Below are 26449 nucleotides of genomic sequence, written 5' to 3'. Positions count from 1 at the left end.
CAGGAGCCCAGGAGTCCTCTCCACTCACCGGTGCTGCTGCTGCCCTCCCCGCAACCAGAGATGCTCTAAATTCAGGGAACATGGCTCCTCCCTCCCTCCCTCCTGCCTCCAGTCTTCCCCCAGGCATCCCACGGCAGCACCTCCCCAGAAGCGCCAGAAGTGAGCTGGCACAGGGATGTGGTTGGTGTGATCAGTTGACTCAGCCTTTGGCAACACAGAGAAAAACAGACATACAGCTGGGAACCGAGAGATGGGGGTCAGAGCTGCTCTAAACACTTCCGCATTTCACGAGCTCATCAGGCTTTTTCCCTTCTGGACAAACATCCAGGCATTCCTTCTGTCTGGAATGTTCCTCCCTTCTCCTCCTACTTGACCTTGCTTGTTAGGATCCTCAGTGCAGATGTCACCTGCTCCAGGAATCCTTTCTTAATGCTCCTCTGGATTAAACTCCTCTATTCTGAGCTACCATGGTGTTATCACTTTCTCTTGGCACTTGTCACCTGGTCATAGATGGGTGTTTACTGCTCTGTGGTCCATGTTGTGTTCCTCTCAAGAGTACAACTCTCTCTTTTCATTCTCTCATTCCTTACATCTGAATCGTGTGTGTGTGTGTGTGTGTGTGTGTGCGCGCGCACATGTGTGTGTTACTCGCTCAGTCATGTCCAACTCTTTGCAACCCCAAGGACGGTATCATAGTAGGCACTAAATAAATATATAAGGCAGGTCTCATGATCTGAGGGGTAAGTATGAAGGCCTCTCAGTGGTCTGTGAACCCTCACATTTGTATGTAAAATATAGTGCCCATGTGCATTTTTCCAGAAAGAGGATCCACCATCAGATTTCCACAGGGGTCAGTGATGCCTAAGAAACTGTATATGTGGATAAATGAATGAATTCATAGCTTTCCTAAAACATAAAGAAAAATATAGCTTCCAGGAAGAAACAGTTTCAAAGACCATCTCAGTGATTTAACCTAAATCATAATTTTTATTGAATTCCTATAGATAGAGAAGTAAAAATCAGTCCCAAGACTGATGATGGGCATGGAGATAACAAAAAAATATGCAAAATAGACCTCATTAGCAAGTGTAATCAGTAGCAGCTCTATGGAGCTGCTCCATGTACAGTGACTGGGAGTTGGTGGAACTGGGTGGGGCTCAGGGTGGGGCTCAGGTGTGGTGGCAGAGCAGGTAAGCCAGGTGTCCTGGTTCCCAAAAGACTCACAAGTACAGGGAAGGCACGTTGTAAATGCCATTGCCCTTTAGAAAGACTCACTGTAGCACCTAACTGTAGAAACCTCATGGGATGAAGTAATGATAGTTAGCCATTTCACTTTACATATTTGTTTCATTCTAAAAGACTGGAAAGATCTTTAAGCTACCCAAGCTTCAATGTTGCTTAGAGCATTTTAAAACCATTCACTTGAATGTTTCTTCTATTAACTTAAATTACTTTGATTTCAAGTATTAAAAACCATGTCAAGCTACCTTACGTATAAAAGGAGAATATATTGGGACTTCTGTGGTAGTCCAGTGGTTAAGACCGAGTTTCCAATGAAAGGGGGTGTGGGTTCAATCCCTGGTCAGGGAATTATGATCCCACACGCCACACAGCGTGGTGAGATATATATATATATATATATATATATATATTTTTTTTTTTTTTTTTAAAGGAGAATATATTAGAAAGACAAAGGGGCAAAAATGTAGTTAGGAGTCTGGAAGGAGCAGGAATCAGTAACTGGAAGGCTGTCTCTGAGCTCAGCTGCTCTCTGTCTGGCCTCTCTGCTGTCCTCTCCCGGTGGGTCGCCTCTCCCCTGGGATGTGCAAGGGAGATGCTGGCTGGCAGCCCTGGTCTCCTCAGTTGCCTGCTGCCTGTTCAGAGGTCATGGGAACAAGAGTTCTCCGCTACACGGTGTGGACTTTAGGCAGCTGATTCTTTGTGTTGGGGGTGGTTCTGGGCACTGGAGCATGTTTAGCTGCATCCCTGGCCTCTATGCCCTTGATGCTGGCAACATCCACCCTCTCCCCCAACCCCAGCTGTGACATCAGAATGTCTCCAGATATTGTCAGTGTTCCCAGGGGGTGAAAAACCGATGTGAGTGAGAACCTCCAAACCAACTAGACTATCTAGTTTTTCATAATTCAGTATCAGATTTCCAGAAGTAGAGAATCTGGTTGGCTCAGCTTGGGTCTCGGTCCAATTCGATCCAATTAACTATAGCCAGGGCTTCAGGTCACATGGCAGAATCTGGCTGCCAGGAGGAGGGGGTACATCCTGCTTCCAGATAAGAGGGATGGACAGATATTATAGGAGGGTCTTTCCACTTCCTTAACCCCAGCAAGCTATTCTGGTCTGACTCTCTGTACTGTATTTGTAGGAGGTTTAGGGGGAATTTTTCTCAGAGATATGTTTATGATATCTCTATACCTTTCATATTAACCCCAAATCTTCTACTAGAAGGCCTTTGAAATAAAAATACCTTAATTGTTTTCAATTTTCTCCTCTGAGGCAGGCGCTGTGTGAGGCCTCAGTGAGCTTAGATTGGTCCTGTCTACCCAGAGGTATATTTTAATTCCAGACTGATGTAATAGTAATAATAGTAGTAGTATAGTCCTACTTTGGCTTAGTATTGCTTTTTTTTTCAAAGCCGTTTAACCTTTGATATCTAATTATTATTTTAAATGTTAACATTTTAAAATCAGTTCTCTTCTTTATATGACTAGGGATTATCTGCATGTCAGACTGGAACATTGGACTGGGTCTTCTCAACAGGCATTCATGAACAGATGCCTGTGTTTTACTGGAATACTCACAGTTTGTCACAGTTTGACCACTGACTCTCAGATGCTCATCGTCCTGGGAAAAAATTCTGAGGTCAGTCTTGACTGCTACCAAAAGGAAAAAAAAAAAAAAACTCTTAGGAAGAACAACTTGTTTTTTCTTAGATAACAGAAAAAGCAATTATTGGGTTATCTGGCAAATAAAGATCCACTATGCAGTGATAGCTATGTAGAGTAACTCTGTTAAGATTAAAAGTGAGCTGAGCTTACAGCTATTAATCTCTCCCCATCTCCCCAAACAGTGTACTGCTCCCCCAGTCCCTCCCAGTCTACATCAGCATCTCCCAATGATGCTGGAAACTCAAGATGCTTTCCCCGGAGAGAGGTCCTTATAAGTTAGAGAAGCACTGCCTTCATACCCTCTTTCAGGAGGGCTCAGAAGTTCTCACTGCCATAGCCATTTAGGAAAGAATACAACAGTATTTAATAAATTCAACATGCGGAAACACTATGTCCCAGCTTTCTACTCCTGAGTACATATCAAAAAGAAATATTCTGGTGTATGTGTCAAAATGTTCCTTGAATTCTAATATGTGGCAACAAAGAGTTAAAGGTAAGCTCCCAGCAGCAATCAGAAGGATTAAACTACAATGTAGCCAAGCCAAGGAGGCCAAAGACAGACTGAGCATCCCAGTACTATGCCTTGACTGTATTGTAAAATTGTAGAATATATGCATCTTATACATTGTTCCAAATATACTTGGGTTTAAATACTTGGATTGGAATTGTATGCATTGGAGAGCAGGTACATGTCAGAGATGTCACCCAGTCCAATCTCATGCTTCTCAGCGCATAAGAAGCCAAGACAAGAGAGACAATGTTTTGGGGCGAGGAACAGCGACTTTATTCGGAAAGCCAGCTGACAGAGAAAATGGTAGGCTAGCATCCCAAAGAATCATCTTCTTGTTGTTTTTCAGTCGATAAGTTGTGTTTGACTCTTTGCAACCCCATGGACTGCAGCATGCCAGGCTCCTCTGTCCTTCACTATCTCCTGGAGTTTGCTCAAATTCATGTCCCTTGAGTCAGTGATGCTATCCAACCATTTCATCTTCTGCCTTCCCATCTTGTTTTGCCTTCAATCTTTACCAGCAGCAGGGTCTTTTCCAATGAGTTGACTCTTCACATCAAGTGGCCAAAGTATTGGAGATTCAGCTTTAGCATCAGTCCTTCCAGTGAGTATTCAAGGTTGATTTCCTTTAGGACCGGTTCGATCTCCTTGCAGTCCAAGGGACTCTCAAGAGTCTTCTCTAGTAACTTACTATCTTAGCCAAGTTAGAATTCATCCAGGGCTCCTTTTATACTAAAAAGGGCAGGGGACTTGCTGTGACTGGTTGTTGCTAACATCTTAGAGCCAGAATCCTTTGTTCTTGGAGCTGTCCATGTAGGTCTTGGTCACAATGTTGCTATAAACCTCCAATAAGACAAATGTTACTGTCTGTTCTGCAACTTCTTATCTATGAAAGGGAAGTGTTACACCTTTAAATGTCAGGACCTTGAGAATGAGCTATCCTATAAATTTCTGGCTACAGGCAACATCCTCTTAGCATCATGGACTCAATACACATGAATTTTGAGCAAACTCCTGGGAGACAGTGGAGGACAGAGGAGCCTGGCATGCTATAGTCCATGAAGTCGCAGAGTCAGACACGACTTAGCAAACGAGCAACAACAACAGGCAATGTTCTTTTACAAAGATGCAGAGCCAACATGGCTAAGTTCAGGCAACAAAGCACAGAGCTGGAGCTAAAGGAATAGATCTAATATGGAGTCAGGCTTGTTCTCTGTTACAGGGGAGCAGAGTGGGGGACACAATAATAAAATAGAAGGAGGAACCTGAGATGATATTTCACAGATTGAACACATGCCTTTAATTTGACTCCTTCCTCAAAGTTTGCTAAAAGGGCATTAAAGGAATAAAAAAGGATATAAACCCATAAGTTCAAAGAGAATAGAAAAAGAGATCAGCCATTGAAAGAAGCTGATGGAATTTTTGAAGAATGGAAAGCAGATGGGCAAACCTGACTGACTTAACAGTCCAGAGGAAGCCGAAGCTCTGTGTGTTAGGGACTGCACAGAGTTAAGGCATTAAGAAGCAAATTCATTCAGGCTAGAAGACTCCAGAAAAGACAAGAAGTTAGGGGAACCTCAAAGGCCAGGTTGTGAGCAGGGGTGAAAGCACAGCTGGCTGGAGGTCTCCCCGCTCCGTTGCACAAAGGCAGGCAGTTGAGTCAGAAAGGCCCTGGTTCTGGCACACCAGGCATACAAACATGCCACAGTCAAACAAAAGGGATTCTGGGCACGGTGCCCAGAGTGGGGGAAGTGAGGGGTATATGGGAAATCCCTGTATCTTCCACCCAATTTTTAAAAATTAATTATTTAAAAAAAAAAAAAAGAAAAAAAAATGGATGGAACAGCAGATGGAACTGGGTAAGGTAATAAATCGGGTAACTAAGTTTGTACAAGAAAGGGTGCCGTTCCCCCTTGGGGAACAGATTCATGAGTTTACACTTGGTGACCAAGTATGGGTCAAAGATTAGAAACATGATTTGCTAGCCCTTTGGTGAAAGGGCCCTTATGTTATTCTAACTACCCCTACTGCAGTTAAAGTTGCAGGTATTGTCCCTTGATCCGTCACACCAGAGCGAAGAAGGCATACCACGCTGACCCGGAAGACGCTGAGTGGACCACCCAGAAGGACCCCACCGACCCACGGGGAACCAAGATCATTCTGAAGAGGAAGAAGAGAAGGAGATCCCGGACGAGCCCTCTACAGGATGGAGCTGGGTAAACGACTCCTGCTGCTCGGCCTCTTCAACGCAATCCTGAACCTGACCAGTGTTCCTGCACAGGACAACGTCTTCATCTCGTGGGCACATTCTTACGCGAACTTCCACAACTCCTCCAACTGTTGGGTATGTGGGGCCATGCCCCTGTCAGTAATGGACGGACTCCCCTTGTGGGTATCGCCACTCCGTTATGGGGACTTTATACCACTGTGTTCCTTCTTAGAGCAACAGAAAGGAACTTTTCTCTCTCTCACCAACCATAACCTTTCTTTGCTCTCCTGGTGTAAGAGGAAGCCATCAATGGGCCAGGGACATAGGGTTACATTTAACATGAACACCAGCCTTATGGAGATAACAAAGGCTTATACCTCATATATGAAAATTAAAGAGGAAAAGGGCTCCCTTAACAAAAGGGGGACAGGCCTCCCGGTACCTTGAGCAATACTGCCAGGTCTGGGATGAATATTTCTGGATGACTCCTGAGAAAGGACAGTTGATTACCCCTGCTACTATTTGCTGGGAACAAAAAGAACAGAAACTTGTATTTGGAGACCACCCCCTAGACCCAAAAGAATTAAAATATATGGGTTATTTGCCCCCTGAACAATGTAAACAAATCTTGGAAGTTACCTATCACCCCAATCAGTCTGTTCAGTGGCCCGGTTCCGACTGGAAATATAATCCTGGAATCCGCTGGGTAGCCCCCAATGGGACCCAGTGGCTCTGTGGGCTTAACTTATGGCCATGGTTACCAGTTGGCTGGGTGGGGCGTTGCACATTAGGATTTGCTTTCGCCCATGGCAGTATTAAGCCTAGCCTATACTAGCCTCCAGTAAACCTGCCTTATCTGCATGCAAGATGGACACGATCTGTGTTCCAATGGTATGACTATCTTGCTGCCTTGTTTATACCCTCTGTAGGGACAACGGATATCATGGTTAAGGTAGAGGCCTTAACTAATTTCATTAAACAGGCCCTCTTAGACAGTACTAAAGCCACTCAAGCTTTGAACGAAGAACAGATTCAGATGAGGAAGGCAGTAATTCAAAATAGGATGGCATTAGACATAATCACAGCAGCCCAAGGAGGGACTTTGGCGAATGGTATGTACATCCCTGACCTGTCTGAAGATGTATCTGCTGCCTTGGAGGATATGCAAAATCAAGTGAAAGCCATGTCTAATGAATTGTTGTTATAGTAATCTTGATCATACTGCTTTGTGGACCCTGCTTCCTACAATGCCTTGTGAATTTTGTAACCCAGAGGTTGATAGCATTCTCTCATGTGGGTGGCAGGAGGGCTAAGGTACAATATATCTCAATAAATGATGCTCGTTATGGAAACTAAGAGCATCAAGAGGGGGGAATGAAGAAGGAATTCATAGGGCCTGGACTCCATCTCAGGCCTGTCTGTGCTGATCGTGCGCGGCCACCTCTCCAGTGGACTCTGAACTCTGTGCTTAGCGCCTGTGGGAATGACAATGGAAGGATAAGACCCCCCTCTGGGCAGGGGAATCTTGAAGAACAGACACTAATCACCCCTGCCTCCGGACACTATCTATCGGAATGTAAGCACAGGCTTATCAGTTATTAACTATTTGGAATGTAACTGCGGGCTTATTGATTATTGACTGTTTGAACACATAACACGTGAATGATGGGGTTATTGTAGTTGTATTTACCCTTCCTTTGTTTATGTAAGTCTCAAGGGAATTGGGGTAATGGGTTTGGACACATGGGGTATAAAAGATTTTCACAAATGCTGGTCGGGGCCCTTGGCTAAGAGGAGACTCTGCCTTGGGCCCGCCGGTGTAATAAACTGCACTCCACTAAAAAAAAAAAAAAAAGAAAAAAAAAATTAATTATTTATTTGGCTGTTCTGGGTCTTAGCTGTGGCATGTGGGATCTAGTCCCCTGACCAGGGATCAAACCTGAGCCCCCTGCACTGGGAGTATGGAGTCTTAGCCATTGGACCACCAGGGAAGTCCTCTTCCACCCAGTTTTGCTGTGAACCTGAAACTGCCCTAAAACATAAAGTATAATAAAAAACAATAGTAATAATAATAAAAAAGTTTTTTAAATGCTTTGGGATAGAGTATCATTTTACAAAAATAAAATGTAGCCTTTTCACTTTAGAACATAGAAAGAATCCGAACGGCATTTGTTGACTGAGAAAGCTGAGATTCAGGGAGGACCATCTCTTCGGTGATGCTCTGGGGGGATGGTAGATGCTTCCTGGGCCCCTCCCCTGCTCCACACAGCACTGCAGGTTCTAAGTGACCACCAATCACACGTCCTGGCAGCGATGGGGCCTACAGTGGTCTCACTGGTTCCTCTGGCTTTTATGGCCACAGGGGTTTACTGGCTATGGTTGCACATCGAAAAACAACTGGACCTTTCCTCTTCTGTGGAAATAAAAGCAGCTTCCAAACAAGGACAGGGGCCTGTGTTGATGTGTCCATCTGTGGATCTGAGCTGAAGTCATTTCACACTTGATCTTAGCCAAAAGGCCGAGAAGCGATGAAGTCATTTTATTCTTGTCATATTTCACACTCAGATGAGCTTGTCATCATGTTTATCTCATTTCTGTTCCGTCTTAAAGCTTTCAGGTCTCTGATGTTGAAGGCCCCACCCTCCTCAAACATTATAGAGTCGCCGGGTTCTAGAACAGATGCGAAAAGACTTGGGAGGGCCCACGAAAGCTCCCCATTCTATGGATGAAGAAACCCACACCTAAGAAAGTCTAGGTAGCTTGCACCTCTAACCACCATCTGTCAGTTAATTAAGTTAAATTTCTCTGGCAGTGGAATCCCATTAACATTGTGTGTGTGTTTTAATTTTTTTCCCATGAGACAAAAATAATATTATTTTCCTAGCATATGGATATTGATGTTGTATCTCCAAGCTTATTGTTTTTCAGATTTCAGGAGTAATATGGTGGAAGTTTGTAGAGCTGCAAGTAATAAGTGAAGTGTGCTGGGATATTAAAAATAGGGAATGATGAAGGTTAAGAAACTAGAGAGGCAGTGCTTGGCCTACAGGGGATGTGTGTGTTTTAAGCTTTTCTTTTTTTTGAAGTATGGTTAACTGTCTCTCTGTGTCTCTCTGTTTCTATTTCTGTTTCTTTCTCTGTCTCTCTGTCTCTCTCTGTCCTCCTAGCACTATCAGGTGGTGGGTTTCTCAGGGCTCTTCTCTTTGGGGTCTTCGTTCACTTCAAGATGCAGAGTACCAGGGCCTGGGATGTGGATAGAGGCCATGGACACAGAGAGGGAGCCCCTTCCTGTTGCTCACCCAGCTGCATCCTAGAAAACTGCTCTGAAGATAAGCATGTTGGTCAGACAGCTTTATGTGCACATTGAGGTCACAGGCACCAGTCCCCAGGTGGGAGGCACGGGGGGACCCTGTGTTGCACAAGGACTGTCCCTCTCTTCCTGTGACATGTGGACCTGGCCTTGACCAACTCTGCAGCTCAGCTGGTGGGCAGGAGAACTCCTCGGGTGTGGACCTTAGAGCCTAGCGTTTCTGTGGTGTCAGAACACTTACACTGCAGTTCACCCTTAAAAAGCCAGTGGTATATATTTTTATTAATTTTTTATTTAAAGATAACATAGTTTAAAAAATAGTCAAATAAGACGAGTATACAATGGAAAGTAGCATCTGTTCTTTCTGCCCCAGACCTCCACGCCCCTCTCTTAACTTTCTTATGCATCTTTCCAGAAACATTCTCTATATATACAGGTGTAAACTCATATGTTCATGGTAGTTTATTTAAGGTCCAGGAATTAGAGAATTTTTTTTAAGGCATAGGCCCTGCTCTTCAGGTTCTCTCTACCTAGCAGAGGAGGCAAACAGGTAAGAGATTGAAATGTGTTAAGAGCAGCAATAAAGACATACGAATGCCTCCAGGGTGTGTAACGAAATCTCTCCACTCAACAATAAAAAGACAGAAGACTCCATTTTTAAAAAATGAGCAAAGGACTTACATAGACATTCTTCCAAAGGAGATATACATGGGGTTAACAAGCCCATGAAAAGATGCTTAGCATCACTAGTCATGAGGGCAATGCAAATCAAAATCGTGAGATACCAGAACACACCCCTGAGGATGGTTGCTGCATTGAAAAGCGAAACAACGGGGGTGGAGACACAGGAGCCCTCACACATCGCTGGCAGAAATGTAAGATGGTGCAGCCACTGTGGAAAACAACTTGGCAGGTCCTCAAAATGTAAACAGAATTAACCAGCAATTCTGCTCCCGGGTTTGATCCCTGGTCAGGGAACTAGATCTCACCTGCTGCAACTAAAGATCCCACGTGCTGCAACTAAGACTTGACACAGCCAAATAAACAAATATAAATAAATAAGATGCTTAATTTTACATAATGTGAATTTCACCTCTGTGAAAAACAAAAGAAAAACGCCTATGAAATTGTAGGTAAGTTAAACAACACGTAGAGGACTCAGGCCAGAGGAGGAGGAGGGGTGATTAAGTGTCAGGTAGCGTCTGGAGAGCCGTCTGGGCACAGATTTCCCCTGGGGAGATAGATGCTTTGTCTGAGCAATGGAGCTGAGTGCAGCTGTGTGCAGGGACCCATGGTTCCGTTTCCTTCCAGTTTACAAGAAGGCTGGGGCTGCTCACCAGGCAGACAGGCCTTCACTGCAGGGCCATCCGTGCTGCTGGAGTTGTTTAGAGCTTGCTTGTCCAGAGGCGGGAGGCGGGGCTGTGCTCCAAGGACCCTGCCCCATCAGGGAGGTTGCACAGCATCAGGGGAGGCAGTGCGATTCCTGGACAGGACAAAGCCACCCTTGTGTGGGTGAAGCAGAGTGTACAAACTACATTCTCCTCTGGGGGTGAACTGCCACCCTGCGCGGTGTGAGGTTTCTTTCCATTGCACAAGCCACCTCATTTTGTGTCTGAGGGTCCCTGGGCAGTCCTGCCCATCAGGTCTGGGCTGAGTGCTGCAGAGGGTGGGGACGGGGGAGGCGAGGGGCCGCTGCCTGGATGTACCTGATGATGGAATCAAGCAGAACCTGATGGCAGGTGTGGCCCAGGAGTTAATGCAGGTGTGCTCCCTGAAGGTTCAGAACACATACAAAAGGTAAAGCATCGGCACCCCCCATTTCCCCTTGTGTTAGGTTTCCCTCCCCATTTAAGGCCCTTTTCTGAGGCCAACCAACGCCATGTGCTCGGTTGTGTCTGACTCTTTGTGACCCCATGGACTGCAGCCTGCCAGGATCCTCTGTCCATGGGATTCTCCAGGCAAAAATACTGGAGTGGGTTGCCATTTTCTGCTTCAGGGGATCTTCCTGACCCAGGAATTGAACCCACATCTCCTGTGTCTCCTGCATTGCATGCAAATTCTTTTCCCACTAAGCCACTGGAGAAGCCCCCATGCCAACCAGACCTTTCCTTTAATTAATAGCAGACCCCTGCTTCTCTTCCCCATGAATTCTCTTCCACCTGTCCATTCCTTCAAGGTCTCAAAGATTCAAGCCACTGCTTTGTGCTTCTGCTTTGGCAGGGCACTGGCTAGTACTCACCATAAGCTGACTCATTTAGCCCTCATAATTACTACATAATGCAGGAATTACTAGGTCTGCTGTACTAATAAGGAAACAGACTTAGGGAGGTTGGTATTTGGCCAAGGTAAACACCTGGTTAGTGGCAGGATAGGATTCATCAGTTCAGTTCAGTACAGCCACTCAGTCGTGTCCGACTCTTTGCAACCCCATGTACTGCAGCACGCCAGGCCTCCCTGTCCATCACCAACTCCAGGAACTTACTCAAACTCATGTCCGTTGAGTCGGTGATGCCATCCAACCACCTCATCCTCTGTCGTCCTCTTCTCCTCCCGCCTTCAATCTTTCCCAGCATCAGGGTCTTTTCCAATGAGTCATTTCTTCACATCAGGTGGCCAAAGTATTGGAGTTTCAGCTCCAATGAATATTCAGGACTGATTTCCTTTAGGATGGACTAGTTGGATCTCCTTGCTGTCCAGGGGACTCTAAAGAGCCTTCTCCAACACCACAGTTCAAAAGCATCAATTCTTTGGCGCTCAGCTTTCTTTATAGTCCAAGAAAAACTATATATAAACTATACTGGAAAAACCATAGCTTTGACTAGATGGACCTTTGTTGGTAAAGTAACATCTACTTTTTAATATGCTGTCTAGGTTGGTCATAGCTTTTTTTCCAGGGAGTAAGTGTCTTTTAATTTCATGGTTGCAGTCACCATCTGCAGTGATTTTGGAGCCCCCAAAAATAAAGTCTCTCACTGTTTCCATTGTTTCCCCATGTATTTGGCATGAAGTGATGGGAGCGGATGCTATGATCTTGGTTTTTTGAATGTTGAATTTCAAGCCAACTTTTTCACTCTCCTCTTTCACTTTCATCAGGAGGCTCTTTATTTTTTTTATTATTTTTTTTTTAGGAGGCTCTTTAGATCTTCTTTGCTTTCTGCATAAGGGTGGTGTCATCTGGGTATCTGAGGTTATTGATATTTCTCCTGGCAATCTTGATTCCAGCTTGTGCTTCATCCAGCCTGGCATTTTGAATCATGTATTCTGCATATAAGTTAAATAAGCAGGGTGACAATATATAGCCTTGACGTACTCCTTTCCCTATTTGGAACCAGTCTGTTGTTCCATGTCCAGTTCTTTTTTTTGATGTCCAGAAGTACCCCAGTCTGAAGAGGAGGTTGTCCAGTTCTAACTGTTGCTTCTTGACCTGCATACAGATTTCTCAGGAGGGAAGTCAGGTGGTCTGGTATTCCCATCTCTTGAAGAATTTTCCACAGTTTGTTGTGATCTATACAGTCAAAGGCTTCATACTCTAAATTTATTTATTTACTTTTTAGGTTTTAATATATGTTTATTCTTGTAAGATCAACACCCTAGTAACACGGCCATGGCTAAGCTGGTGCTGCTGGAGGCACCACCTAACCTCTGGGCTGCAGACCAGCTATAAAGGCCCCTGGGCCACAGGCCCGACCACCCCAAGGCCAAGAGACAGCAATTTGAATGTCACATGTTGGCAAAGTCTAATCTTTTTTCCTGCACCATGTGGCATGTGGGATCTAAGTTCCCCAACCATGGATTGAACCCATGACCCCTGCGTTGAATGCACAGAGAGTCTTAACCCTGGACCAACAGAAAAGCCTGGAAAAGTCTCATCTTGACCACACTTTCTGGTAGAACTTGATGTCCTTGGAGGGGACCCTAAACTTTTGAAGGCAGGCACCAGGGATGCATGATGCTGTTGATGTGGGTGATGCTATTGACATGCAAGGGTTCAGAAAGAGGAGGAAGGAGGCCATGGAGTCACTCCAGAACATCAGGGTGAGGCCTGTGAGTGTGACCTGGCTCCTGAGAAGGTCAGGAAACTCAGGAGCCCCACGAAGGAGAGGGCAAACGAGACGAGCACAAAGGTGGAGCCCACAGCCCACTTGTGCTGTGACAGGGGACCCCTGCACACCTGGGACACTATGAGGAGCTCCAGGCCAAAGATGGTGACCACCACTGCCAAGGTGGCCGCAATGCAGGCCACCAGCATGCCTGAGACCAGCCTGGGCACGTGGGCCTGACTTGGGTCTCAGAGGCAACGCAGCCCAGAAGTACCCCAGTCTGAAGAGGAGGTCGTCGGCCAGGAGCCACTGCCAGCACAGATGGAGACAAAGCAGAGGACCATGGCCCGGAGGCACACAGGATGATGAAAGCTCGGTGAAGGATTACAAGAAGGATTGGTGGGGCCTCCTTTGGCCAGCAACCTCTGTGTCTGGACACAGGGGGCTTGTCCAGAGGGCTCTTCATTCTATCCTGCCTTGCTGCCTCCATGCCCCCTCGCTCAGATCTGCTGGGTCTAAATTTAATGTTAATAAACTGCCCACTACTATAAACCAGTTATTGAAGAAATGACATATAATGTCATGTAATGAAAAATGACCCTCCTAAATGACGTAATGTCTCAACAGAGTAAAAATGAAATTTTTGCAGTAGCAACAGTGTGTTTACAGAAAGATGGGAGGTATTTGGGTGTGTATTTTCTATGGGGAGGAAATTTCAAATTAAAAAAAAAAAAAGAACAGACCAGCAGGTACTTAGATTCAGGAAGGCCATGGCACCAGAGAAGGCAGTCTTAGCATCAAAGAAGGGCCAGCATTAGTCCCAGGAAGACGGGCATTTAATCTTTATTTTTATCATGGGTTGTCTTTATTTCTGATCAGTGTGTCCTTTTCTTTAATAACTAAAGCAGATGTACAATGTCAGTTTGATAGACCATAAGCAGGCTATTTTAGTTAGCATAAAATTCGAATTAACTCAGGGATAAGCCAAAATGACTTCCCCATACCCCAGCAGGTGAACATTTCTTTTATCAATCTGTTCTTGAGTTTTCTAAATATATAAACTATTTAATTCCTTAACATAGGACACATACTTTCCCACAAAAGAATGAAACTTATTACCTGCTAGGAGTTTCACATCTCTGCTCTCATAATAATCCAAGTCCCTGATTCTATCTTTATTTATTTTTTAAATTAATTTTTACTGGGGTATAGTTGCTTTGGGGGGCTTCCCTGATGGCTCAGCAGGCAAGAATCTGCCTGTCAATGCAGGAGATACAGGTTTGATCGCTGGGTTGGGCAGATTCCCTGGAGAAGGGAATAGCAACCCACTCCAGTATTCTTGTTCTGGAAAATCCCATGGACAGAGGAGCCTGGCGGGCTATACAGTCCACGGGGTCGCAGAGAGTTGGGCACAACTTAATGAGCAAACAACAACATAGTTGCTTTATAATATTGTGTTTGTTTCTACTGCACAGCAGTGAATCAGCTATGTGTACATGTATTACCTCTTTTGGGGATTTCTTTCCCATCGAGGTCACCACAGAGCACTGAGAAGAGTTTCCTGTGCTATTCAATAGGTTCTCATTAGTTATCTATTTTATACATAGTATCAGTAGCATATATGCGTCGATCCCAATCTCCCAATTCCTCACCCCATCTTTATTTTTAAATAGTGATGTGTTTGTAGCATCTACACCTGACAAGTCTTGTAGGGTAGCAGTATCTCAGATGATCTGCAGGAAAAAACAGTTCACTTCCTGTCGGGCCCCAGAGGAATTGAGAGCACTGTGAGGTAATGTTTAGTTGCTCAATTGTGTCCAGCGCTTTGCAACCCCATGGACTGTACCCCACCAGGCTCCTCTGTCCATGGAGCCCATTCTCCAGGCAAGAATACTGGAATGGGTTGCCATGCCCTTCTCCAGGGGATCTTCCCAATCCAGGGATTGAATTTATGTCTCCTGCATTGTCAGGCAGAGTCTTTACCAGTGAGCCACCAGGAAACCCTGAAGTAAAGTTACCAGTTGGCTAAATGTTGTCACAAACCAACGGACACCACACCCAGCAGAGCCCTCCACACCCTGCCCCTGGGATTCCCAGATGCTGTGACAAAACAGACCCAGGACAGAGAAAGGGAATTCTGCCTTTATAAAAGTATTTGACAGAAATGAAAGCCTTTTGCTTTTTCAGGAAGGTATTTAAAATGTGTACAAAAGGCCTACTTATATTTAACTGTAAGAGGGTTTTAACAATGACATGTTGTCTTGACACATTTGCTTGTTTAGTCATGCCCATTTCTTAGGACCTGGCAGCCCCCAGCAGCCCTCAGTAGCAAGGATTCCATGGGAAGTTCTGGGTTAAACGAACAAGTGATGAGAAGTGTGTGCAGATGGACAAAGGCAGGAAGGAAACAAGAATAAACGGCAAACACTGTATTTATGTAATGAGAGTACGATGACATTGAAGCCCTTGAAATCGCCTTTTGGTATGACTATAATGCTATTAGATAAATTTAGGGTTAAAGTATTCACCTGCAATTATACCTGCTCAGTGAAACCTTGTGTAGCAGTTATGTAGTATACAGTTTGTCTATAAAGAACTAGTATGGAAGGATGTCCAAGATGTAGTTATGAGAAAAAAGAAAGTGAACTCCCAAAAGAAAGTATTAAATCATGATCAGATTTTTGTAAAACTCCCCCCGCCCCACAAATGTATACCCTCCCTGGTGGCTCAGTTGGTAAAGAATCTGCCTGCAATGCAAGAGACCTGGGTTCAATCCCTGAGTCAGGAAGATCCCCTGGAGAAGGAAATGGCAACCCACTCTGGTATTCTTGTCCTGGGAAAGAAATCTCATGGGCAGAGGAACCTCGTAGGCTACAGGCCATGGTGTCACAAGAGTTGGACATGACTTAGCAACTAAACCACATAAATGTATATATTTGATTTCACATATACAGAGAAAAATCTGGAAAACTGTCCACTAAATCATTTGCTCTGGTTGGTTCCAGGAAGGCTATCCGGGAACTTTCATTTTCTGTGTTTGTAGTTCTGTATTGTTTGCATTATTTCTGTGCATACACTTTATTTTCATAAACATTTAAAATCTTAAGCCTTTTCTTCTCTTTTATGTTTCCCTGCACTTGATCATGTCTTAATTTTGTAGTTAGGAATAAAAAATGCAAATCACCCATTTTATTTTTAGTGTATTTTTTGAAATATAGTTTTTATTTTATAATAGAACATAGCTGATTTATAACACTGTGCTAGTTTTAGGGTTTACAGTAAGGGATTCAGTTACACATATACATCCACTCTTTTTAGATTCTTTTCCCATACAGGTTACTACTACAGAGCATTGAGTAGAGTTCCCTGTGATACATAGTAAGTCCTTGTTGAATAAATCACCCATTTTAGCTATACCTTGTTTTTTGGTAACTGAATTAAAAAATAGTCTAACCCTTGGCACTTGGGCTCACGCTGAGGACAGCACAGACTTGATTCTAAACCAGCACTGTATTTAGCTTTTCACAAGTCACTGGGCTCTTGGGTGGGAAGAGCAGCTGTTCTTCCTCGTGCAGTGAAAATGTGGAATCACCAGCTATTTTCATCTGTGGAAGTACTAATTTCCTCCCATAGCTGCCTTCTCTCTCTCCTTTCTCCTTCCTGTTTATCTGGGTGGAAGCTGGCTGTGCTTGTCTAGCATGGACTCAGGAAGGATGGAGACCACCTCAGAGGGGATAAACTAGAGAAACTGGACCTCATCACTGGTCTTATCAACACTTATCTGTGAGATCTCCCTCCCTCTCTTTCTAAAAAATTGTTTTTAATTGAAGGATAATAGCTTTATTACCCAACAATATTGTGCTGTTTTCTGCCATACATCAGCATGAATCAGCCACAGGTATACATATGTCCGCTCCCTCCCACTTCCCACCCCATCCTGTCCCTCTAGGTTGTCACAGAGCTCTGGTCTGAGTTCCCTGAGTCATATAGCAAATCCCCACTGGCTATTTGACAAGTGGTAGTGTGTACGTTTCCATGCTGCTCTCTCCATCTCTCCCCTCTCTCTTTCGCCTCTCCTCCAACCCGGATCCATATGTCTGTTCTCTATGTCTGCATCTCCATCCCCGCCCTGCAAATAAGTTCATCAGTACCATCCTTATAGATTCCATATACACGTGATTTTCCTCTTCACTGTGAGTCTTTGCTGGTCCAGGAATCCCACAATTCTGAGCCTGGGGGTTTGTTTCTCATCTCACACGCAGGTCAACCCAAAGGAGCCCCTGCCTCCAGCAGCCTCCTCTTCCCTCCTGGAGGCAGTAATGGCTTCTTTCTCGGGGAGCACCCTCTAAATCTCACATGAAACACACTAAATCACAGCCTCAGCATAGCCTCCTCTTACTTCACTCAGAGGTATTTTTCGAGTCTTCCTGCAGAACTGAGTATTTCACTTATAATGCAGCCTTGGACCTATCTACTCTTCAGCTCGCCGGGGGGACCATCTGTCTTGAGATTTGCTCTGGTGAAAATACCTAGAGAACTGAGTCTTGTTACTAATTTGAAAACCACTTGTAAAGAAGAACTGGTTCCAGGTGTTTTGTGGGTTGATCTTTTTTTTTTTTCTTTTTCTGTCCCTCCTTTGTCCCTGCCCCTCACACTTCCTCAAGGGCTAATCCTTTCAAAGGATGTTACTTGCCTACAGATCCAGGAGATGAAGGACAGGGAAGCCTGGCGTGCTGCAGTCCATGGGGTCACAGTCAGACAGGACTGAGCGACTGAACAGCAGCTTGCCTACAGAGAGCACCACCCCATCTTTGGATTAAGAGAAGAAGGAAGATTATTGTTTATCCCTGAGCTCTGGGGACCCCTGTCCCATCTCTGGACTCTGGCGAGTGGGTGAACCAGCCCAGGCTGTTGCAGTGGGTTGCAAAGCTGGGACGTTTGAGAAGTGCAGTCACAAGCCGCTGCTTCTCTGCCCCTGCCCCCATGCTACCTTGACATCTGGAAAAAATATGACGAAGATCAATTAACCCCAGCGATGATGTGAGTGGTGGAAGAGTGCCAAGCACACGCCCTCAGGCTCTGCAGCTTCCCCTCCTGTGAGCGCCTTTGATTTGGAGAAATGACACTGAGGTGAAAACCAAAAGGCAAAGCAGGGGAAGTGTGGCCGGGCTGCTAAACTGTCTTGTTGTTAGCAACCCACTTTCGGTCTAGATTGAAGCCTGGATAGTAAAAGTGTTTGCTTGTTATGTTCTATGTGCTGAAAAAAAAAAAAAAAAAAGAGTAAGATCTGTGTGTGTGTGTGAAATTCACCGCACCAGGAAGTCAAGCTCCTTACTGAGGCCAGTGAGAAGAGGTCAGATAATTTCTCAGGTTTTTCTTTCCCTGGATTATATTCAGGCAGCTGAAAGGGAAACTGAAGTTCCTGCCTTGGCACAATTCTCACTGATATTTATTTATTAAAACTTTTTACTTATTTATCTTGGCCGCACCAGGTCTTAGTTGCAGCATACAGGATCTAGTTCCCTGACCAGGGATTGAACTTGGGCCCCTTGCCTTGGGATGCAGTCTCTCAGCCACTGGACCAGCAGGGAAGTCCTTGTCACTGATGTTTAAAAGAGAGAAAACCTCTCGATTATTGGAAAGAAGCAGTGATGCACTCTGATGCCTTCAAGAGCTCACGTCTGGCTGATTGGACATGCACGGAGCATCAAGCCTGTGACTTAAGAGGGCAGGGGGCCAGCTGGGTTTTCAGATGCTTGGCTGAAGAGCAGATAAGTTATTGAACTTTGCTGAGCCTTGACTGGACTGAATGGACTCTTAGACTTAAAACTCTAAGAAATTTTGATAATACTGTTCTCTGTTGCAATTGGGGAAACTGACACCACATGACAAGCAGTGGCAATGCTTTTAATGACAGGTTACAAAGCAAATAACGGATGTCAGAGAGCCAGGCCTTCACTTAGTGCTTCCAATGTGCCAGGTGCTGTACTCGGACCCTTCTGGCAGGTGGGCATCGTGGCCTTTCTACAGATGAGAACATTGAGTCACTTGGTCTGAATTCTCCTTAACGGGGAGATGCAGGGTTGTTTCTTAAACAGAGTTCTCTGCCGCCAAAGTCTGCTTCCTTCCTTTTATCTTACACACTTGCCCTGACTCAGCAGCGGTGAGCTTGGGGGCACCTGAAGACAGCATCACCAGGGCAGCAATGCCCAGAGGAGCCATGTGACTTTTCACGTGACAGGTCTCTGTCCCTGGCTTGTGAGATGGGAAACAAAGGCACCACTGTTCAGCAGAAACCCACTGGGAGAGGCAAGTATTCTCCATGAACTGGGGTCTCATTTAGGGTCGCCAGACCTGGCAAAATCTGGGACACCCAGTTAAATCTAAACTTCAGATAAGCCACTAATGCTTTTCAGTGGAATTACATCCTGTGAAATATTTGGGATGTATTTATAATAAAAAAGCATTCGTGGTTTATCTGAAATTCAAATGTAACTGCATCTTCTCTGGCAACCCTGACCTCGTTGTATCACATCCTCGCTGTTGACTCTGCTCAGGAAACCCTTGCCCACTGTCTCCAAAAATCAACATGATTTCCGCCTTTCCAGGCCCAGCCCAGATGCCATGTCTTCCAAGAAGCCATCTCCTCGCATGGCCCCACCACACAGAGCCCTGACGTAGTCACAGAACAAGCCCTGCTCCTGTTGCAGATGTCAGCTTCCTGAGGGCACAGTCTGGTCCCCTCTTCGCTGCCCCTCACTGACCCTTCACTCATTCCACAAAGACTTATGTGGGGCCCACCTATGCCACCTGGAGGAGGAAATGGCAACCCTCTCCAGCGTTCTTGCCTGGAGAATCCCATGGACAGAGGAGCCTGGCAGGCTATAGTCCATGGGGTTGCAAAGAGTCAAACACAACTGTAGCGACTTAGCATGCATGCATGCACCTATGTCAAGTGCAAAGCAGGCGTGGACCCTGATCTTGTTGGTTTTCATTTTGCAGAAAAGCCTGGTGTTCTCAGGCCAGTTATGAGCAGTTGTGTGAAGAGATGGAACAGAGTGTGGCAGAGGGCTGCTCTGAGGCTGTCGGGGGCCAGGATGAACAGGAGGAACCCACAGGACAAGTCAAGAGAAATTTCCAGAAGACACTGAAGTGTAAGAAAGTCTGGTCAGTTTGGGGAACTGAAGGCAGGGAAGTGGGACCCAGAGAAGGTTTTCTATGTGGTGGGTGGGAGGCAGGGGCCCGCAGGCAGTGTGGGACTGTGAATGCTCCACCCCAAGTGGAGACGATGAGTCTGCAAGCAGGGGAAACCATCAGATGTGTTATCAGCTTTGGGGGCTGCTCATGAGAGTTACGTGAAGGGAAGCATAAAAGTGGAAGAAGCAGGAGCAGCCAGAGGCCGTTATAGGAATTCAGGCCAGATAGATGTAGGGGAGGTGGTGTGGACAGGGGCTCTCACAGCAGTTCCAGGCCCACCTGCTGTCCCACTTGGTCTGGAACTTGTCCACCCTCCCCAAACCCGTTCTCCCGAGGTAGAGGCTGTCTGCCTTGCCCGAAGCTGGGCAACACTTCCCCAGCCAACCCTGACTGATGACAGATGGGGAAAGGCAGTGTGAACTCTCCCCTCTCTGGACACTCACCTCTGGGACCTCATCCCCCACCCCATGAAGATGCTCACACCAGCCCATAGTAAGAGGCCTCTGAGGGAGGCCCCTGCAAATACCTGAGCCGCCAACCAGCAGCATTGATGCCAGACGATCTCTGACCCACAGCGTCCATTTGACTCTGGCTACACTGCAGCCCTTCCTCAAAGGGGACATGACTCCTTTCATAGGCTGGAGAGCAGGCTTAGGGCCTGGACCACTGGCACCGGGGGTCTGCCTGTCCCCAGCTGTCCTAACTCACCCTGAGCTGGCTTTACCCAGGCTTTTACTTGGGGCAGAAATACATTTGTATGTATGCAACTGTTATTTTGGATCTTAACTGTGGGAGCAGAACTGATATCCTAACTAATGGAGGCAACAAGGGAGGTGTGGATAGAGTGGACGGAAGCTCTGAGAAGGAACAGTGATGTGTATGAACGTTTTATTGATCTGCCTTCCCCACGGGCACGTGTATAAGGTCAGGAAGAGGGAGGGTTTTGAGAGTATATGGGATCCACACTCACGGAGCAAATGGTTCCTTCTTTGCTTTTGGAGGACATGTTTTTCTTGACCTGCAGACTTTTTTTTTTTAATTTATATTTTAATTGGAGAATAAATTGCTTTACAGTGCTGTGTTAGTTTCTGCCATACATCAACATGAATCAGCTGTATGAATACATATGTTCCCTCTCTCCTGAACCTCCCTCCTACCTCCCTCCCTAGCCCACCCTCTAGGTTATCACAGAGTACTGGATTTGAGTTCCCTGTGCTATATGGCAAATTCTCACTGGCTATCTATCTTATACATGCTAACATATATGTCTTAATGCTGCTGCTGCTGCTAAGTTGCTTCAGTCTCTCTGCATGTGCCCTGCCCTCTTCTTCACCTGCTGTGTCCACAAGTCTGCCCTGTCAGCTTGCAGACTTTTCTCACTGAGTGATTTTTGTTTCAGTCGGGACTAGATCTGATAGACAGAGAGCCTGATGAACTATGGACAGAGGTTCGTGACATCGTACAAGAGACAGGGATCAAGACCATCCGCATGGAAAAGAAATGCAAAAAGGCAAAATGGTTGCCTGAGCAGGCCTTACAAATAGCTGTGAAATGAAGAGAAGCCAAAAGCAAAGGAGAAAAGGAGAGATATTCCTATTTGAATGCAGAGTTCCAAAGAATAGCCAGGAGAGATAAGAAAGCCTTCCTTAGCAATCAATGCAAAGAAACAGAGGAAAACAACAGGATGGGAAAGACTAGAGATTTCTTTAAGAAAATTAGAGGTACCAAGGGAACATTTCATGCAAAAATGGTCTCAATAAAGGACAGAAATGGTATGGACCTAACAGAAGCAGAAGACATTAAGAAGAGGTGGCAAGAATACACAGAAGAACTGTACAAAAAAGATCTTCACGACTCAGATAATCACAATGGTATGATCACTCACCTAGAGCCAGACATCCTGGAATGTGAAGTCATGTGGGCCTTAGAAAGCATCACTATGAACAAAGCTAGTGGATGTGATGGAATTCCAGTTGAGCTATTTCACATCCTGAAAGATGATGCTGTGAAAGTGCTGCACTCAATATGCCAGCAAATTTGGAAAACTCAGCAGTGGCCACAAGACTGGAAAAGGTCAGTTTTCATTCCAATCCCTAAGAAAGGCAATCCCAAAGAATGCTCAAACTACCGCACAATTGCACTCATCTCACATGCTAGTAAGGTAATGCTCAAAATTCTCCAAGCCAGGCTTCAGCAATACGTGAACCAAGAACTTCCAGATGTTCAAGCTGGTTTTAGAAAAGGCAGAGGAACCACAGATCAAATTGCCAATATCTGCTGGATCATCTAAAAAGCAAGAGAGTTCCAGAAAAACATCTATTTCTGTTTTATTGACTATGCCAAAGCCTTCGACTGTGTGGATCACAATAAACTGTGGAAAATTCTGAAAGAGATGGGAATACCAGACCACCTAACCTGCCTCTTGAGAAACCTGTATGCAGGTCAGGAAGCAACAGTTAGAACTGGACATGGAACAACAGACTGATTCCAAATAGGAAAAGGAGTATGTCAAGGCTGTATATTGTCAGCCTGCTTATTTAACTTCTATGCAGAGTACATCATGAGAAACGCTGGGATGGAAGAAGCACAAGCTGGAATCAAGATTGCCAGGAGAAATATCAATAACCTCAGATATGCAGATGACACCACCCTCATGGCAGAAAGTGAAGAGGAACTAAAAAGCCTCTTGATGAAAGTGAAAGAGGAGAGTGAAAAAGTTGGCTTAAAGCTTAACATTCAGAAAACCAAGATCATGGCATCTGGTCCCATCACCTCATGGGAAATAGATGGGGAGACAGTGGAAACAATGTCAGACTTCATTTTGGGGGGCTCCAAAAGCACTGTGGATGGTGACTGCAGCCATGAAATTAAAAGACGCTTACTCCTTGGAAGGAAAGTTATGACCAACCTAGATAGCATATTAAAAAGCAGAGACACTACTTTGCCAACAAAGGTCCATCTGGTCAAGGCTATGGTTTTTCCAGTGGTCATGTATGGATGTGAGAGTTGGACTGTGAAGAAAGCTGAGCACTGAAGAATTGATGCTTTTGAACTATGGTGTTGGAGAAGACTCTTGAGAGTCCCTTGGACTGCAAGGAGATCCAACCAGTCCATCCTGAAGGAGATAAGTCCTGGGTGCTCATTGGAAGGACTGATGCTGAAGCTGAAACTCCAATACTTTGGCCACCTCATGAGAAGAGTTGACTCGTTGGAAAAGACCCTGATGCTGAGAGGGATTGGGGGCAGGAGGAGAAGGGGCTGACAGAGGATGAGATGGCTAGATGGCATCACCGACTCGATGGGCATGAGTTTGAGTAAACTCCGGGAGTTGGTGATGGACAGGGAGGCCTGGCGTGCTGCAATTCATGGGTGGCAAAGAGTCGGACACAACTGAGCGACTTAACTGAATGTTAAATGATTAAACTAAGCTAGCTAAGCTCTTATCAGCAGGGAGAGCAGGGAGCATGTGAGAGACCCAGAGCTGTGGACTAAGGGACAAGGTAACCAGCAAGCTGGACTTTGTTCCTAGGTGTTTCATGTTCATCTGAATCTTGGTTGATGATGGATTTTTCAATGAAACGGGGAAAAATAAAGCCCATCCATGCTACAAGCTGGGATAGGAGAGTGCTCTAGAGCTCTGAGAGCTGCTCTGAAGTTATCAGAGACTAATCCAAACAGACATACTCCAGTGCATTCAGGCTGTATCTGTTCACTCAAGGCTTCTAGTTAGTCTCTTAACTGCTGGTGCTGCTGCTGCTGCTAAGTTGCTTCGGTTGTGTCCGACTCTGTGCGACCCCATAGACGGCAGCCCACCAGGCCCCCCGTCCCTGGGATTTCTCCAGGCAAGAACAATGGTATGGGTTACTATTTCCTTCTCCAATGCATGAAAGTGAAAAGTGAAAGTGAAGTCGCTCAGTCATGTCCGACTCTTAGCAACCCCATGGACTGCAGCCTACCAGGCTCCTCCGTCCATGGGATTTTCCAGGCAAGAGTACTGGAGTGGTGTGCCATTGCCTTCTCTGAGTCTCTTAACCAGTGAACCTTAAAAAAGCCTGGGAGAATAAAAGCAATATTGCCCTGGCCCGCCACCTTCTGGTGGCTCTAGGAATAGCAAGCTGGATAAACTGCCACGGGCACAGTGCTCTCATTTTCTGGGTGTGAGTTTTGCACTTTCTTTTCCCTGTTGCAATCCCTTTAAACTTTTTTTTTGTTGTAAATACTATCTTGTATATATACATATACATATATATATTTTTACACATATATATGTAAAATGTGTGGAGTCCCGGCTATTTTCAAATGACAAAACTGTACCTCTTCCCAGCCTCCACCCTGAAATTTCACGTGGGTCAACTCTGCTCTCAGAAGGACTGCCTGTGGCCTCAGGCTGCTGGTCATTGGTGGGGTGCTGAAAACCCCGGGGCAGGTGGCGGCATAGGGAGAAAGCATCAGCGGTCAATGCACTGGGTCATGGCAGAGCTCCATGGGTGGGTCTGAGGGACTGTAGCAGCGTCAGTCAGGGTGCAAAGCTGAAGCCGGGACCAGGGAGTCACTGTGAGGTGGAGTCGACCAGACAGCCAGGCCTCCTTTCTAAGGAAGGCCCCAGGGAGGCCAGGGGAGGGGTGGTGTGCCGCCTCTGGAATGAATGTAGGGAGTTTGGGGGAGCACAGGTCTTCTTTTGTTTACTTTTTATGTTATACTGGGGTATAGTTGATTTAAATGTTTTCAAATTTTCTGATTTTATGGGTAGGCTAGGTTTTAAGTGAGCTGGATGTGGGGCCGACATGCAAAAACGTACAGCCAGCAGCAGAGGCTCAGGGCTGGAGGGACTCGTTGGTCAGGGGCAGTGGGATGAGAGTGGGTGAGACATGGCCGTGAAGGACGGAGCAGGGACAGAAGCCCTTACAGGTCAGGGCCTGATGGAGACGGGAAAGGAAACAGAGAGCAAAGCCCAGAAGCAGGTTGTTGGAGGTGACAGGAAACCAGCTTCCAGAAGGTGGGAGTGATTGCTCATTGAACTGAAAGCCTCAGGAACAGGAGGGCCAAAGGACGTCACCTGAATTGGCAGTTAGGTCCCTGTGAACTAGAGCAGCAGCTGGAAGCTGGTGGCAGGGACCAGCAGTGCCGATGAGCAGGGGACCAAAGGCAGGTCGGGATGAGAAAGGATGCTTGAGACCGCGGATGGTCAGGAGGGCTGCACTGCGGAAGAGCCAGGGAAGGACGAGGCTGGCTAGGAAGGGTGCTCAGTACAGCATCCAGGATGCAGTGCTCAGGACCATGGGAGTCATCCTCCACTCACTGACCGTATCCAGATCACACGTACCAGGGCTGTTCTGGGCCCTATAGATACAGTGAGTGAGCAAGTCACACAGAAACCTTGGCCAAGGAGCTTACCTTCTAGCTGAGGAGACAGAGGGTAGACAAAAGAAACAACTCAAGTTGTATGGTGTGTTCCTTAGTGGTCAGGGCTATGGAGAAAGCATAAACTAAGGGAAGAAGATATAACGTTAAAGGAGGGAAAGGAATTTTAGATCAGGTGGCCAGGGAAGGGCCTCATTCAGTGAAGACCCAAAGGAAGTGAGAAAAATACCTACAATTAGGAAGTGAGGGAATGATGCCAGTGATCACCACCCCTGTATTAGCATTCTCAGTGCATCACTGTTGCAGGAACAGGTGTAATTGTATCATCGCCCTATCTTTGCCAGTGAATGGTACCACTATCACTGTCCTCTCTGGCTCCCCAGTGGTTTTGGCAGCACGTCTGACGGCCTGGGTCCAGCTACAGGAGCCTCTCCGATGGAGAGCCGCGTCCTGGGGAACCAAGTGCAGCCCCACAGACGAGCGTCACGGTGAGTGTGTACATCAGGGGCACAGCCCGGACGGGAAGGCCCCTGCCCCTGCGAGCAGTCACTGCAGAGGAGAAGCTGAGTCACGGGTGCACCGAGGGGTGTCGGGCAGCACCCGGCGGGCTTCCTGTCCCACCTGCAAGTAGGGGTCCTCCTCATAGGCCACCCTCAGACCAGAGTAGGTGACACAGAGACACCTCCGGGGCAACAGGAAAGGTGCAGCTCGAGGAGGTACAGGTGGAGAGTGTGTGACTCAGAGGTCACAGTCGTGTTCCTGTTGTTACTGTGTTAGTCACTCAGTCGTGTCCGACTCCGTGTGACCCCATGGACTGTATCCCGCCAGGCTCCTCTGTCCATGGATTTCCTAGGCAAGAATGCTGGAGTGGGTTGCCATTTCCTTCTCCATGGGATCTTCCATACCCAGGCATCAAAGCCA

General features: G+C 46.1%; 1 protein-coding gene across 7 annotated transcripts in view; it reads right to left on the bottom strand.

Moving 5' to 3' along the window:
- Positions 1-663: 663 nt before the first annotated feature.
- The window catches only part of LOC122681220 (ankyrin repeat domain-containing protein 16-like), a 40070-nt gene continuing 14284 nt past the window's right edge, over positions 664-26449 (bottom strand). The window contains exon 7 of one of the 7 annotated variants that reach the window (XM_043883034.1): positions 664-2891. In XM_043883034.1, the coding sequence (XP_043738969.1) occupies positions 2617-2891 (275 nt within the window). In that variant the 3' untranslated portion in view covers positions 664-2616. The other 6 variants (XM_043883035.1, XM_043883042.1, XM_043883041.1 and 3 more) reach the window with 6 other exon arrangements.

This window comes from Cervus elaphus, chromosome 23, assembly GCF_910594005.1.
Source record: "Cervus elaphus chromosome 23, mCerEla1.1, whole genome shotgun sequence".
In the NCBI taxonomy this organism is placed as follows: Eukaryota; Metazoa; Chordata; class Mammalia; order Artiodactyla; family Cervidae; genus Cervus; species Cervus elaphus.
Note: the sequence above shows the minus strand (reverse complement) of the source record. Positions and strands in the feature narration are given on the sequence as shown.